The following is a 13363-nucleotide window of genomic DNA, read 5'->3' on the forward strand; positions in this document are numbered from 1 at the left end:
GGTAAATTAAGAGCGTGCATTTAAAAGATAGGCAATGTGTTGCCACATTCATATAATATATAAATTATTTTTATGGCCTTCCTTTTACTCCCCAAATTCAAGTCAGGGTTAACATAAAATAATTGGCATTTCTTCTTGCTTTAAGTGAGGCCAAACTCAATGTTTCAAGATTCACTTCATGGATTTTTTGCAGTGTTCATTTTAACTAGTTGGAATTATATATCTAAGTGATATTTGGAGTAAATAAAACACATTGAAGAATGATTTTAAAACTAGTCAAAAGGATATATCATTTTTGGAATATTATTTCTAGTTTTCTTTCGCTTTTCTACCAAGCAGTAGTTTCTATGAAAGCAAAATGTGCAGATTTTAAATGAGCAGTTTGATGGGTTTTGACAAACTGAGTTCTTTGTGCCACTAGCTAGTCAAAAATCCACCCACCATCCACCCCACAGGTTAACGACTGTTCCATTTTCTGTCATCACAAATTGGCTTTTTCTGTTCATGTACTGCATATATTTCTTGACTCTTCTCAGACTTCTTAGAATTATGTAGTGTACACTCTTTTTTGTCAAGACACTGTTATGATATTCACTGATATTATTACATGAATCAACAGTTGATTCCTTTTTTTTTCTTTTGTATTTCAAAATGACTATAGACTCAAAAGAAGTAGGAAAAGACTGTAAGAAAGGTCCTCTGTACTCCTTCACCAGTATCCTCCAATGCTTGCATCTAATTACACTAAAATACCAAACTAGGAATTTGGCATTGGTGCAATTCATGTGTTTATAGTCTGTGTCATTTTATCACATATGAAAAAATTTTTAAACGTCTCTGCAGTCGAGCTACAGAAATATTCCATCACAACAAAGATCTTCCTCCTGCTGTTCCTTTTACAGTCATACCTACCCTCTTCCTCTCCACCATCCTTATTACCCACCAAACATTAATCTGTTTTCTGTCTCTACAATTCTGTCATTTCATAAATGGAGAAATGAAATCCTACAGAACATGAACTTTGAGTCTGGCTTTTTTCACTCAGAGTAATAACCTCAAGATCCATTCAGGTTGTTACTCATACCAAGTTTGTACTTTTTTATTGCTGCACAGTTTGTGGCAAATGATTAGAATAATTAAGAGATATAACTAAACTAGGGCTTTCCAGGTAGCACAAGCTGTAGAGAACCTGCCTGCCAATGCAGGAGACATAAGAGACACAGGTTCGCTCCTTGGGTCAGCAAGATCCCCTGGAGGAGGGCATGGCAACCCACTCCAGTATTCTTGCCTGGAGAATCCCATGGACAAAGGAGCCTGGAGGGCTATAGTCCATGGGGTCACAAAGAGTCGGACATGACTGAGTAACTTAGCATACTGCATGGTATGTACATATCCATCATTATATTTTAAATGAGTTTCAGACTTTGTAGATAACATACAAAGTTGGGTCATGTTTCTTATAGACTCTTCTAATTTCTGTTAATTGGTATCTTAAGATATTTGTTTTTAATATAACATTGATATGATATTAAGGCTCAGTCCATTTTATATTTTTATTTTCTGTTATGTTTTTCATTTCTGCGTTTTAGTTTTCTGGCCATCCCTGAATTACTTGAACAATTTGTAGAATTCCATTTTGATGTATATTTTTAGTGGTGGCTTTTGGCGGTGGCTCTTGGTATTAGACTATATAACTTAATGTGGAAGATTTGATCACTGATTTTTCAACTTTCTTCTTTCTAATTAAGTATTGAGAGCCATAAATCTGTCTCGACATTTGCTTTTGCTGTTTCCCACAGTCTTTGAAATATATTGAGCTTTCATATTTATCCAAATTTTTGCCATTGGTCACATAATTTTCAACTATTTATCAATTCTCTATATATTTTAGTTGATTTTCTATTGATTCTTTTGTGGTCCGAGAACATACATAGGCTGTGTGGTTTTAATCTTGAGATTTATTGAAACTTGTTTTATACCCCAGCATATGTTCTATCTTGATAAAGTTTGGTGAGTACTTTAAAAGAATGTGAATTTTTCAGTTATTGTGAATGAAATAAAGTGAAGTGAAAGTCACTCAGTCGTGTCTGACTCTTTGCAACCCCATGGACTGTAGCCTGCCAGGCTCCTCTGTCCATGGGATTCTTCAGGCAAGAATACCGGAGTGGGTAGACAATCCCTTCTCAAGAGGATCTTCCGGACTCAGGGACCAAGCTCTGAGTCTCCTGCATTGCAAGCAGATTATTTATCACCGTCTAAGCCAGGCCCCTGCGGCGCAGACGGAGAGACGCCGGCCCCAGCGGCCCCAGCAGCGCGGCCGTGAGGAGCTACCCCACGCCTGAGGCCAGGGCCGGGCCGAGAGGAGCTGTCCCACGTCCAATAGGTGGTGGCTGCGCGGGCACAGGAGGGCCGAGAGGAGCTACTCCACGTTCAAGGTCAGGAGGGGCGGCCTTGAGGAGATACCCCTCATCCAAGGTAAGGTGCAGCGGCTGCGCTTTCTTGGAGCAGCTGTGAAGAGATATCCCACGCCCAAGGTAAAAGATACCCAAATAAGACGGTAGGTATTGGGAGGGGGCATCAGAGGGCAGACACACTGAAATCATAATTATAGGAAACTAGTCCATCTGATCACATGGACCACAGCCGAATGTGGTCCACTGGAGAAGAGAATGGAAAACCACTTCAGTATACTTGCCTTGAGAACCCCATGAACAGTATCAAAAGGCAAAATGATAGGATACTGAATGAGGAATTCCCCAGGTCGGTAGGTGCCCAGTATGCTACTGGAGATCAGTGGAGAAATAACTCTAGAAGGAATGAAGGGATGGAGCAAAAGCAAAACCAATACCCAGTTGTGGATGTGACCGGTGATAGAAGCAAGGTCCGGTGCTGTAAAGAGCTGAAATTACAATACTTTGGCCACCTCATGCGACGAGTTGACTCACTGGAAAAGACTCTGATGCTGGGAAAGGTTGAGGGCGGGAGGAGAAGGGGACGACAGAGAATGAGATGGCTAGATGGCATCACCGACTCTGTGGACATGAGTTTGAGTGAACTCCGGGAGTTGGTGATGGACAGGGAGGCCTGGCGTGCTGTGATTCATGGGGTCGCGGAGGGTTGGACACGACTGAGCGACTGAACTGAACTGAAGCCATGAGGGATGGAGAAGGCAATGGCAAGCCACTCCAGTACTCTTGCCTAGAAAATCCCATGGATGGAGAAGCCTGGTAGGCTGCAGTCCATGGGGTCCGACCTCACTTTCACTTTCACGCATTGGAGAAGGAAATGGCAACCCACTCCAGTGGTCTTGCCTGGAGAATCCCAGGGACGGGGGAGCCTGGTGGGCTGCCATCTATGGGGTCGCACAGAGTCGGACACGACTGAAGCAACTTAGCAGCAGCAGCAGCAAGCCATGAGAGAAGCCTTTGAAGCTCCTAAACACGTGTATATTTAGGATTGTTTCCTCTTGGTAAATTGATTCTTCATAATTTTAAATATTGCTCTGTCTTGGTAATGCTCTTTGTCTTGATGTCTACACTTCTTAAAGACAGCATGCAGTTGAGCCATACTTTTATTATCCATTCTAACAATCTCTGCCTTTTAAGAGAAATGTTTATTCACTGACCTCAAATACAATCATTGCTTTGACTGGGATTAGATCTAACAGATAGGTATTTGCATTCTATACGTCTATCTTTTCTCTGAGCTTCTGTACCTACTTCCTTACCTTTACTGGGGGTTAGGGGATGGGGAACTCAATCAGGTATTTATTAGTATCTCACTTGTGTTATCTTTTATCTGTTACTATAGAGACTTGGTTATGCACCTGGAACTTATCAGACCAACATTTAATAATATTGAACTATTTCACCATATAAACAGATATTTACAATTATGTACCTAATTTTGCTCCCTTAGCCTTTGTCACATCTAGATTTTGTTCGACATAATTTAGAAACCCTGAGAGATTCTAAAGGAGATCAATCCTGGGTGCTCATTGGAAAGACTGATGCTAAAACTGAAACTGCAATACTTTGGCCGCCTCATGCGATGAGTTGACTCACTGGAAAAGACTCTGATTCTAGGAAAGGTTGGGGGCGGGAGGAGAAGGGGACGACAGAGAATGAGATGGCTGGATGGCATCACCGACTCTGTGGACATGAGTTTGAGTGAACTCCGGGAGTTGGTGATGGACAGGGAAGCCTGGTGTGCTGTGATTCATGGGGCCGCGGAGAGTCGGACACGACTGAGTGACTGAACTGAACTGAACTGAATGAGAGATTATTATGTTTGCTTTAAGCAATCAGCAGACTTTTAAATGAATTAAATTATAGATATAAAGATGGATATAAACATAGCAATAAATAAGGATAGGTATATAGTTCTGCTTATTATTTTAGTCTGTCCACATATGTGTCTATTCTGGTACTCCTTATTCTTTCCTGTCAATCTTTGCTTCCATCTGATATATTTCTCTCCCATCTAGAGAATTTTTTTTTGAGCATTTCTTATACAGAAGTCTGATAAAGATGAACTCTCTCAGATTTTTTTCTGTCTGAAAAATATCATTATTTTCCCTTTATCTTAATGCATATGATCACTTTTAGAATGCCATTCCATTGTATTCAGGCCTCTGTTGTTTAACTAAAAGACAAGCATCCTTTTAGTTTTTATTCTCCTGAATATCATGTGCCCTTTTCCTCTCACTGCTTTTAAGGTTTTTTTCTTACCTTGATTTACAGCATTTTAACTATGATGTGTCAAAGTATGCTTTTCTTTTTATTTAACCTGCCTAGGATTTCCTGAATACCTGGGACCTGTGATTGATTTATTTCACCCACTTTATAAAATTACCGGCCATTGCCTTCTGAAATATTTATTTTGTCCTATTCTTTCCCTATCTTCTTACCCCTAATTTCACATATCTTAGGTAATTACATATTATCTCACAGTCTCAGATGGTTTTGTTTATTAAATTTATTTTTTCTCCTTTTGTGTCACTTGGAAAATTTCTGTAGCCTTCTTTTCAAGTTCACTGATCTTTATCATGCTGTGTCCAGTATTCTGCTGAGCATATGAAATAAATTCTTCATTTTGAATTGAATATTTCAACTCTAGAATTTCCTTTTTTTTTTTTTAAGTTTTCATTTCTCTGTCAGTTTTCCCATCTGTTTATGCACTTTTTTCCCTAAATCAGCTAACATATTTATGAGCCATGACCTGGAAATTACAACATCTGGATCATCTATTTTTTCTGCTTTGTTTTTACTCTAGATTTGGGGTTCCTACTCTGTAATTTTTTTTATCACATTATGGGCACTGTAAGTAAAAGAAGAGTTGGGACTGAAGCATGTAATATTGAGGCAGGAGGCAGATGCCCCCACACCAGGGTAAAGCAAATTGGAGATTCATTTTCTATTAACCAAAACTCTAAGACAAGAATAGCAGAGCAATTAAGGGAGGAGGCTGGATCCTGCACAGACCACATAGTTCTCGTTTCTGGAAGTTGGGAGACCTCCTGGACCACATATGTGCAGAAAAGGCCATTTGGAGGCTAAAGGTGAGTCATGTCAAGGGATGTGCCACCCAGATGCCTCTTCAGCAGGATCCATCTTGGCTAAGAGATGCATGTGCACACACGGGAAGATTCCGAAATAGGGACTGTGAACCAGGCGAATCACAATGATTGGCCAAAGGAAACCTGAAAGAAATGCCCCATATAAGTGACTTAAACAGCCATGAAGGTGCAACTCAGTGACTCTCCCTCTGAGTCTGCCTGTGTGCCTATTTCACATGTACCGCACTCTTCTCCTCCTAGTAAATACTTTACTTGCTTCACTACTTTCCATCTTCGTGGAAACTCTTTTCTGCAAAGCCAAAGGGCCAAGGCCCTTGTCACTGACCACTGACCTAAGTGACTAGGATCTGGTGCCTTCACTGCTGCAATCCAGCCCATGTCTGGCTGGAAATCCAAGTCCCGCCCCAAGCCATTGCAGACAGAGGTCCCCCGAGACCAGTATTAACAGGCTGAAAAGGGCAGTCATCTTTCTCTATCAGGCTTCTCGGGTAGTGAGAATGGATTACTTTGTTTTAATCTGGGGTTGGGTTTGTTGTAGTTTTTCTCAGTTTGTTGTTCTTTCATGATTCTGTTTATCCTGGTTTTAGGTTTTGAGAGCAGAATCCTGAATTTTCCTTCAGTGGATGATGGGATCTTAGCACCAGCAGCCTCTAGCGGCTATTATATGGGATTTTGTCCATCTGAATTCATGGGGTCGCGGAGAGTCGGACACGACTGAGCGACTGAACTGAACTGAAGGTTTTCTAAGCTGCAGAGAAACTCTGCTTTCTGAACCATCCATCAGCTATATAAAATTCATATAGCCTTTAGACATAAGAATATATGATAACTTCTACAGCATGATCATGGGGTCGCGGAGAGTCGGACATGACTGAGCGACTGAACTGAACTGAACAGTATGCTGCTATTTTAAATATAATACTCTAAAGAATTTAACAATCTCATGGCCTCTCATAAGCATTCCCTACCTTTTTTGTCTTTTAATTTCACTTTGCTGTGAATTTCACTTTGCTCTCTAGCCTGCCCTGGGCTTTCTGCATCTCAGAACATGTCTGTCCATTATGCTCCTCTGCTCTAGTTCTCAGCTAGCCACTGCCTCGTTTTAGATGAAGAGCTCTTAAGAGTGCCTAGAAAAGATCTTTTTCAGCTCTATTTTGTCAGGCTTTTCACTCACTGAGATTTGTCTTCTCGGGGGTTTCTCTCAGCTTTTCTGCCCTCCCCCAGCTGTCATGCTCTAAGTGAGGGCCCCAGATACCCCCAAGAGATGTCTCTCAGCTCCTCTGTTCTGTCCCACGCCTTCAGCTAACAGCTGCCTCTCACCCAGTGAGGGTCCTACGTACATCTTGGAAAGTTTCTCTGTGTCCACCTCCAGCCTTTAACTCACTGCCTCCAGAAACTCAGTGAAGGCTCATGGGTAAGAACTGGCTGATGGGTAATAGTTCACCCTGACTGGGCTTCATTTCTTGGAATTCTAAACCTTTATTCTAGTCCTCGTCTGATGAAAGTTCTTTTAAAAATGGTTCTTTTCTTTTTATCCTCTTCTATAGCCTGGTTGTTCCTCTTCTAGTGCATGCTGCTGCTAAGTCACTTCAGTCGTGTCCGACTCTGTGTGACCCCATAGACGGAAGCCCACCAGGCTCCCCCGTCCCTGGGATTCTCCAGGCAAGAACACCGGAGTGGGCTGCCATTTCCTTCTCCAGTGTGTGAAAGTGAAAAGTGAAAGTGAAGTCGCTCAGTCGTGTCCGACCCTTAGCGACCCCATGGACTGCAGCCTACCAGACTCTTCCATCCATGGGATTTTCTAGGCAAGAGTACTGGAGTGGCTTGAGGGACAACTACAGCCACAGGTCTCTTCTGTCATGAGAAGAGACTTTCCTCTTTCTGCAGTTAGCTTCATTTAGATTTCTTGGCATCTTCAGCTCACTGACAGGCTTTTACAAATTATTAATGTTGCATCTTACTCAGCTTATTCTTAATGCTGCAACTTCTCACATGCTGACTGGAAGCAGAAGACTCTCTTACTGCCTTTTTAAAACATTTATGACATATTTTCTCTTAATAAAATGTGAAACTTCTGTAGAAAATATTTGGATAATGTGTAAAATTTTAAAAAAAAGAGAGAGAGAGAAGGGAAAAAACTCCATAATACCCACACAAGCAAAAAGAAACACTGTATTTCATGTATTTCTTTTCATTCTATTTCTGTGTATAATTTCCCATTGTTTTGAATATTTGCATCCCCAATTTATATACAACTTTATTATCCGATTTTCTTCCAAGTAATTGAATAACAAAAGGATTTCCCAAGACCACAAACGCTTTACACAAAATATATATTTCAGCTGACTTACCAATTCCTCATTGAAAATTTAAATTCTTCAAAACATTCACTATAATAATTAAGGGTTCAATGAACACTATTCCATTCAGTGCCCCCCAACTCCAAATCTTTATGCTTGAATCTCAGAAATAAAATTATAAGATCAAAGGACAAGATCCTCTTGAAGTCTCTTAATATATATTGTTAAATTGTTGTCCAAAAATTCATATAGCCTTTAGACAGAAGGATATATAATAATTTCTACAGTATGCTGACATTTTAAAGATAATATCCTAAAGAATTTAACAACCTCATGGCCCCTCATAAGTAATCCCTGCCTATTTGTCTTTTAATTTTTGAAATCACTTTCTGGACAAGATTATTGAAGTGGGGTTGCCATTTTCTCCTCCAGGGGATCTTCCTGACCTAGGGATCAAACCTACATCTCCACATCTCCCACATTACAGGCAGATTCTTTACTGATCCATGAGGAAGCCATTCTCCCTTTTTTTATTAAAAGTAATTCTCTCATTTGTCAAGTCAATGATATGAAAATTATTTAAAGAACAAAACAATAGATATTTTAAAAATCTTTGTCTTATTTTCCCTATTAAAAATGTGGCATGTATTCTAAATTCACTGTTTTTACTTTTATCTTTGTTTCTTATACAAAAATTCTGATTACAACCATCAATAATTAATATCTCATAAATAAGTAATATCATTTTGCCCTACAGCATATCAAAACTTTAGGACATATCCAGTTTTCTTATTAAAAGAGTTTTTACATTTCTTCACTTCAGTTCAGTCGCTCAGTCATGACCAACTCTCCGCGACCCCATGAATAACAGCACGCCAGGCCTCCCTGTCCATCACCAACTCCCGGAGTTCACTCAAACTCATGTCCACAGAGTCGGTGATGCCATCCAGCCATCTCATTCTCCGTCGTCCCCTTCTCCTCCCGCCCCCAACCTTTCCCAGCATCAGAGTCTTTTCCAGTGAGTCAACTCGCCGCATGAGGTGGCCAAAGTATTGCAGTTTCAGCTTCAGCATCAGTCCTTCCAATGAACACCCAGGATCGATCTCCCTTAGAATGGACTGGTTGGATCTCCTTGCGGTACAAGGGACTCTCAAGAGTCTTCTCCAACACCACAGTTCAAAAGCATCAATTCTTTGGCGATCAGCTTTCTTCACAGTCCAACTCTCACATCCATACATGACCACGGGAAAAACAATAGCCTTGACTAGACAGACCTTTGTTGGCAAAGTAATGTCTCTGCTTTTTAATATATTATCAAGGTTGGTCATAACTTTCCTTCCAAGGAGTAAGTGTCTTTTAATTTCATGGCTGCAATCAGCATCTGCAGTGATTTTGGAGCCCAAAAAAATAAAGTCTGACACTGTTTCCACTGTTTTTCCATCTATTTCCCATGAAGTGATGGGACCAGATGCCATGATCTTTGTCTTCTGAATGTTGAGCTTCAAGCCAACCTTTTCACTCTCCTCTTTCACTTTCATCAAGAGGCTTTTGAGTTCTTCTTCACTTTCTGCCATAAGGGTAGTGTCATCTGCATATCTGAGATTATTGATATTTCTCCCAGCAATCTTGATTCCAGCTTGTGCTTCTTCCAGCCCAGCGTTCCTCATGATGTACTCTGCATATAAGTTAAATAAGCAAGGTGACAATATACAGCCTTGACGTACTCCTTTTCCTATTTGGAACCAGTCTGTTGTTCCATGTCCAGTTCTGACTGTTGCTTCCTGACCTGCATACAGGTTTCTCAAGAGGCAGGTCAGGTGGTCTGGTATTCCCATCTCTTTCAGAATGTTCCACAGTTTATTGTGATCCACACAGTCAAAGGCTTTGGCATAGTCAATGAAGCAGAAATAGATGCTCTTCTGGAACTCTCTTGCTTTCTCCATGATCCAGCAGATGTTGGCAATTTGATCTCTGGTGCCTCTGCCTTTTCTAAAACCTGCTTGAACATCTGGGAGTTCATGGTTCACATATTGCTGAAGCCTGGCTTGGAGTATTTTGAGCATGACTTTACTAGCGTGTGAGATGAGTGCAATTGTGCGGTAGTTGGAGCATACTTTGGCATTGCCTTTCTTTGGGATTGGAATGAAGACTGACCTTTTCTAGTCCTGTGGCCACTGCTGAGTTTTCCAAATTTGCTGGCATATTGAGTGCAGCACTTTCACAGCATCATCTTTCAAGATTTGAAATAGCTCAACTGGAATTCCATCACCACCACTAGCTTTGTTCGTAGTGATGCTTTCTAAGGCCCACTTGACTTCACATTCCAAGATGTCTGGCTCTAGGTCAGTGATCACATTATCGTGACTATCTTGGTCGTGAAGATCTTTTTTGTACAGTTCTTCTGTGTATTCTTGCCACCTCTTCTTAATATCTTCTGCTTCTGTTAGGTCCACACCATTTCTGTCCTTTATCGAGCCCATCTTTGCATGAAATGTTCCCTTTCTTGTTTAATTTTCTTGAAGAGATCTCTTGTTTTTCCTATTCTGTTGTTTTCCTCTATTTCTTTGCACTGATCACTGAGGAAGGCTTTCTTATCTCTCCTTGCTATTCTTTGGAACTCTGCATTCAGATGCTTATATCTTTCCTTTTCTCCTTTGCTTTTCACTTCTCTTCTTTTCACAGCTATTTGTAAGGCCTCCTCAGACAGCCATTTTGCTTTTTTGCATTTCTTTTCCATGGGGATGGTCTTGGTCCCTGTCTCCTGTACAATGTCACGAACCTCCGTCCAGAGTTCATCAGGCACTCTATCTATCAGATCTAGTCCCTTAAATCTATTTCTCACTTCCACTGTATAATCATAAGGGATTTGATTTAGGTCATATCTGAATGATCTAGTGGTTTTCCCTACTTTCTTCAATTTCAGTCTGAATTTGGCAATAAGGAGTTCATGATCTGAGCCACAGTCAGCTCCTGGTCTTGTTTTTGCTAACTGTATAGAGCTTCTCCATCTTTGGCTGCAAAGAATATAATCAATCTGATTTCGGTGTCGACCATCTGGTGATGTCCATGTGTAGAGTATTCTCTTGTGTTGTTGGAAGAGGGTGTTTTCTCTTGATAAAACTCTATTAGCCTTTGCCCTGCTTCATTCCGTGCTCCAAGGCCAAATTTGCCTGTTACTCCAGGTGTTTCTTGACTTCCTACTTTTGCATTCCAGTCCCTTATAATGAAAAGGACATCATTTTTGGATGTTAGTTCTAAAAGGTCTTGTAGGTCTTCATAGAACCGTTCAACTTTGGCTTCTTCAGCATTACTGGTTGGGGCATACGCCTGGATTACTGTAATATTGAATTGTTTGCCTTGGAAGCGAACAGAAATCATTCTGTCGTTTTTAAGATTGCATCCAAGTACTGCATTTCGGACTCTTTTGTTGACCATGATGGCTACTCCATTTCTTCTAAGGGATTCCTGCCCACAGTAGTAGACATAATGGTCATCTGAGTTAAATTCACCCATTCCAGTCCATTTTAATTCACTGATTCCTAGAATGTCTATGTTCACTCTTGCCATCTCTTAAGTTTTCTCAAATTATTACTTAAGGGTTGTAAACAGAAAACACTCTGTATTTTTAATTAAGGAGATAAAATTATTTATGGTTAACAAAATTGGTCAAATTTTTCAGTTAAATTTTAAATCGTGTTCATATAAAATAGTATATATTTTGGATATTTTACCACCTTTGATATTTTGATTCTTGGAATACAGAGTAGTCAAAAAGAATGGTTGTAATATTAGAGCTCAATGTAAATAAAATCGTGATATAATTTAATGCCATTTAAAAGCTATGAAAGACTTGCATGTGTCATTTAATCCACAAATTTATAACACAGAACACTAAACATCATGAATGTGTATCTATTTCAATGAAATTGAAATTATTTTAAAGTGTTTTACATTAACTTGGCTTTGGCTCCACTGTAACATACACAATAATCTCCTCACATTAACTAATTTTATCTAAGAAGCATGTCAACAATGAAATACAAAACTGAAGTCTTTTAGCAACTTACTAAAGCTTCCCTGGTGGCTCAGAGGTTAAAGCATCTACCTGGAATGCAGGAGACCCAGGTTCGATCCCTGGGTTGGGAAGATCCCCTAGAGAAGGAAATGACAACCCACTCCAGTACTCTGGCCTGGAGAATCCCATGGAGGGAGGAGCCTGGTAGGCTACAGTTCATGGGGTCGCAAAGAGTTGGACACTGAGGGACTTCACGACAACGACGATGAAAGAGTCCTTAAGGTGGTAGGGTTTTGTGTTAGGAAAAAAATTAAGGAAAGAAGTCCTGACTATTAATGCCTAATCAAACAAGGAACTCTCCAACTCACCAATTCTCCTGCCACTGCTCCTCCTCCCCCACAACCAAAAAAGACCACCAAGCATAAAGAAAAATGTCTGATGTTAGGAGAGTTATGTATTATGACTGTTCTCAGGGGCCTCATAAAATCATTTATACTGCAACTTATGTTCACCCCTACCATCATATGACTATGATGAAGTTATGCTCATCCTTATAGCATCATGCATTTTATAGATGAGGTTTGAGTGATAGGAATTTAAGCATGACTTTTCATCTATCTACCATATATAACCTAAAAGCAACTATCTAGAAGTTTCTGAAGTTTACATGTGATTACTATATCAGAAATAGCACCAATAAAGAATATGGAGACCAGGACCCTGCTCTAGACCCTGTCATAACTGAGCTGTGTCACTTTGATCAACCCCTCATCTCTGGTTCTAAGTTGACACACATGTGTACAATTAAGGTATTATGTGAGAAGATCTACAAGACACCCCCTTGCTCCTCTTTAACTCTACATACTGTAATTTTTCCTATACTAATGAAATCACCTACTGGCAAATCTTATGAGATGAAAAACACATCTCTACAATATAAAGTTACCCCAGGAACATATAGTGAGACCAGATGTTGCTATTCATATGTAACCAAGAAAAAAATCATGAATTATGTTGCTGACTACCTATTTGGATTTTTACACATAATATAGCATCATATAATGTTAAGTGACACATATTCATAAGTATACATACATATATCTCAGCCAGGTAATTCTAACCAAAAGAAAATACCAAAATGTTTTAGGTCCTAGACCCTTCCTTAACCAGGTATCTGAAAAGCTTTCAACCTTGCTTTTATCTTTTTTGATATTTGTGTCAGATAATATAAGAGTTTTTTGTACAGTGGTTGGTAATCAAGAATTGAATAAAAACATTTTTTGTTTTCCTTTAGGGGCTCACAAATACAAAAATACATTACCTTTCCTATGTTGATATCTGGTTGCAGAAAGCGAAGGCAGTCTGAATAATTAGACCATGTTTTATTTAAACTGTGCATAAAATCCCATGTTCCATTGGGGTTACAGTGTCGGAAAGCAACTCCTATAAAGATGTGAAGAAAAACACTGA

General features: G+C 39.9%; 1 protein-coding gene across 2 annotated transcripts in view; it reads right to left on the reverse strand.

Moving 5' to 3' along the window:
- The window catches only part of PTH2R (parathyroid hormone 2 receptor), a 90463-nt gene that overhangs the window by 56962 nt on the left and 20138 nt on the right, over positions 1–13363 (reverse strand). Inside the window, exon 4 of one of the 2 annotated variants that reach the window (XM_055397813.2) lies at positions 13215–13336. In XM_055397813.2, coding sequence (XP_055253788.2) covers positions 13215–13336 — 122 coding nt within the window. Of the gene's footprint in view, positions 1–13214; positions 13337–13363 lie in introns of those variants that run through there. The other variant, XM_088842050.1, reaches the window with a different exon arrangement.

This window comes from Moschus berezovskii, chromosome 2, assembly GCF_049115385.1.
Source record: "Moschus berezovskii isolate FMDL1 chromosome 2, NW_MosBer_1.0, whole genome shotgun sequence".
Taxonomy (NCBI): domain Eukaryota; kingdom Metazoa; phylum Chordata; class Mammalia; order Artiodactyla; family Moschidae; genus Moschus; species Moschus berezovskii.